The sequence below is a fragment of the Kryptolebias marmoratus genome, linkage group LG5 (genome assembly GCF_001649575.2).
Source record: "Kryptolebias marmoratus isolate JLee-2015 linkage group LG5, ASM164957v2, whole genome shotgun sequence".
Classification (NCBI taxonomy): domain Eukaryota; kingdom Metazoa; phylum Chordata; class Actinopteri; order Cyprinodontiformes; family Rivulidae; genus Kryptolebias; species Kryptolebias marmoratus.
In genome coordinates this window covers 1,864,286-1,867,785 of record NC_051434.1, presented here as the reverse complement: position 1 = coordinate 1,867,785, position 3,500 = coordinate 1,864,286, and the positions used below count along the sequence as shown (strand labels likewise).

General features: G+C 51.3%; 1 protein-coding gene across 1 annotated transcript in view; it reads left to right on the top strand.

Annotated features, from left to right (window-relative positions):
- Positions 1 to 2,916, top strand: part of erf (Ets2 repressor factor) — a gene marked incomplete in the record, with an annotated part of 27,218 nt that extends 24,302 nt beyond the window's left edge. Inside the window, 2 exon segments of the mRNA XM_025002353.2 lie at positions 1 to 219; positions 296 to 2,916. Of these exon segments, the coding sequence (XP_024858121.1) occupies positions 1 to 219; positions 296 to 853 (777 nt within the window).
- Positions 2,917 to 3,500: the final 584 nt, after the last annotated feature.

The following is a 3,500-nucleotide window of genomic DNA, read 5'->3' as shown; positions in this document are numbered from 1 at the left end:
GCCGCCCACCACCTCCACGCCCCGCCCCTGCCGCTCTCTCATTCGCTGGGCGAGGACCCCCACCCGTCGCCGTTCAAGTTCAAGCTGCAGCCGCCGCCGCTGGGGCGCAAACAGAGGGAGGCGGGAAGCTCGCTGGCTTCCTCCTCCTCCTCCTCTTCCTCCACCCAGCCCCCGGCGTTCACGGGTTCTGGCCCGGGAGGAGCCCCACCCAAGATCAAGGTGAGTTTCAGAAACGCCTCCGACCCGTTAAACGTCTCAGGTCCGAGCCGCTAAACGAACCGTTCCTCCTCCTCAGGTGGAGCCCGTTTCCGACATGTCCGAGGAAGACGTGGAGGTGACGGACATCAGCGAGGAAGACGAGTTCAACGACGAAGGTGGGATCTTCAGCCGCCATCATCATCATCAGCTGAACAACCACCTCCAGCCGAACGGAAACGCCGTCGCCCCCGACGATGACCCCGACGACGATGAAGAGGTCTTCAAGACCCCCGCCACTCCTCCTCCCGGCGGCGGCGGCCTGGCCTTCCCCCTGAAGACGGAGCCGGGCCAGGCGGCGCCGGTCAGCCCCGGGGGGACGCGCTGCATCCCGCTCAAACTGCGCTTCAAACGCCGCTGGAGCGAAGACCAGAAGATGGAGGCGGACGGAGACCGGGACGAGGCGGAGGACAAGAAGGTCCGCGGCGAGGAGGAGAAGAGGGAGGAGGCGGGAGGAAGAGGAGGGGAGGCGCAGAACGGCGGAGGAAGAGGAGTCATCCTCGGGCTGATGCTGCCGCCGGCGCCCGCTCAGCGCAGGGCGAGCTCGGAGCTGCAGAAGGCCACGGCTCAGCTGTCGCTGGAAAACGCCGACTGCTGAGCTCCACACACACACACACACACACACACACACACACACACACACTCACACACCGGAGCTCACAGGACACACACATCTGATCCAGATGTTACGGATGGAACGGGACAGGAAACCGAGACACGGCTTCGTTTTGTTCTTTAGTTGTTTTTTTACTCGAACAAGTTCAAGGTTTTTTTTTGTTTGTTTGGTTTTTTTTTTTGTGCAATAGTTCTCGGAGCAGGCGGCCATTTTTTCATGACCTCATCTGCTCCCTAAATTACTAAACAGAACAAAAAGTTTTCCTGCGTTTGGCTCAATGGCAGCGAAGAACAAAACAAATCTGTTTTCGCGGCGCCGAGGCGGCGATGTCGCCTCCCGGCCGCCGGCGTTTCATCAGTTTCTAACACTAACATTTAACCGAACGTTCAGCGGCGTTTTCCTGAGCGCCTCCTGGCGTTACTGACTCAGCCGCCCTCACGGAGATTAAAGAAGTGCCTGTCTCCCGTCACGCTGTTTGTTTACAGGGAAGAAAAAAAAAAATGGCGCTCCGTTTGAACGAGGAACGGCGTCGGACGCGACGAGACTTCTTCACTACAGCTGGGCGGACTTTTATTCTGAAAAACCGGAGGATTTGTCCTCCTTCCGGCTCCGTGTGGGACGACGCTCCGACTCCTGGACAGTATTCCCGGGCATTCGTGTCGATCTGAGCGGAGCGTTTAAGGAAGGCGAAGCTCCGAGGATAACTCAGGCAAACCCTCAGAGAGATCTAAAAAAAAAAACCTTATTTTTGTCGTTTTATTCCAAAAAGCCGAAGTTTGAGCCCAGATGAGATCAGATTGTGCCTTTCTGGTCCCCACAGGAAGCCACCATGCCTTTGGCTTTTGTAAAACAAAGAATAAGCAGATCTACGCGTATATATTTTATTCAAATATATATTGAAATCAAATATTATATTTCAATACGGTCATTTGATACAAATTAGGTAAATCCTGTTATTTTTAATAGTAAAGATGTGTATATATATATTCTGACGGGCGTCTTATTATCCGTATATTTCTGCCTTTCTTGACCGCTGAGCTGCGACGAAACGTCTTATCACTTTTATATTTATGTTGTAAAAATAATTAACGCAGTTAAAGGGGCAGTTCAGCTCTTTTGGGGCGGAGTTCTGTGCAGCCTTGGTGAATAATTAGCGTCTCACCTGCAGCAGGTAGCCTCAGGTTGGAGAACGTTTCTGAAGGGCTACAGCTAGCTGCTGCTGCTGTTTGCTCAAAGCAAAGTGAAAACTGCGCCGTTCTATCTGCAGCAGGTAAGATATTAACCGCTCACAGCCTCCAGAAGAGCTGAACTAACCCTTTCAGGCGAGATGGGAAAGTGAGCGACTTTCACCGGAACATCCGCAGCGTTCCGACTGCAGGGCTGGTTCTGATTGGACGACAGATACGGGTCTGGGAACACACACACACACAGACAGAGTCCTGGTTACTGTGGTTACATTAAAGGGAAACATGACATCACATGTGACATCAGCCGCCCGACCAGAGAGGCTCCGCCCAGTCTGGGAAAACCTCAGAGCGCCGAGGGACTTCCCATCATCCCTCGCTCTGATGTGCGGTCGGGCTGTCTGCACACACACACACACACACGCTGGTCCAGATGTCACTTTTCAATCCGTTTCTGTGACCTGAACAGCCTTACCTGCGCCGCCGCCGCTCGCCGTGTCCGTTTTACTCCTTCCTGTTTGTCTCATTTTATTAACATGACTACTTCCTGATTCTGTCGTCGGCCCGGCCTCGTTTTTTATTTTCTTTTAGTTTGCACTCTTTGCCATGAACTTTACTCGTTTGTGTTGAATAATCCCCTCCTGATATAAAACCGTTTCTTTTTGCTTTTTTAAGTTGTGTGTAAATATTTTTTCATCGTACTGTTTAACGTTTGTATTATTTGTCCACCTTTTTGTCTCCCGTCGTCCCCGGCGGCGAGTGTCCCCCCCCCGGAGGAGACAGAGAGTTTTTATCATGTTTCTGTTCATCTTCATTTGTAATTAAACAATAATCAGGGTTCATTAAAAAAAGGTGAAAATAGTTGTTTTTTCTGTCACTTTTTTTTATTTCTAAAACGCCTCGGCTGAATGCATATCGCCCGCCGCCGGGGATTTTATTCTGAGAAACTTGGATCGAACTTTCAAAATAAAGCACGCGTTCAGGACGACTCTCAGCTACTACCACACCCGGCGGCGGGCAGAACGGATTGCAATGGCCTCCTGAAGGTTTCATTCAAATTTGAGATATTTTGCTAACAGGCAGACAGAAAGTCTGACCTTCCGGTCCATGTGGGTTTTAGGGGTTCTGTTGGGTTCTACAGGAGTGTGGGGTACCGGGTCCACCGAAGGAGGAGCAGAGTCCAAATCCTCCGCAGCGAGAGGAGCCAGCTGACATGGATCGGACCTCCTGGACCCGAGACAGAACCAGAACTCCTGTCTGGTCCGGGGAGGCCTGCGGACCCCCCAGATTTTAGCTCCTCAAACGGTTTAAATTTACCAGAAACTTTGGAGGATTATCTGGTTTTAGATCGAACCAAGAATGTGCAGAAAAACTCAGAAATATTTAAAATGGTGATCAGATTTTAATCAAAGCTGCTTCAGAAAGTTCATTTAGATCTTAAATTT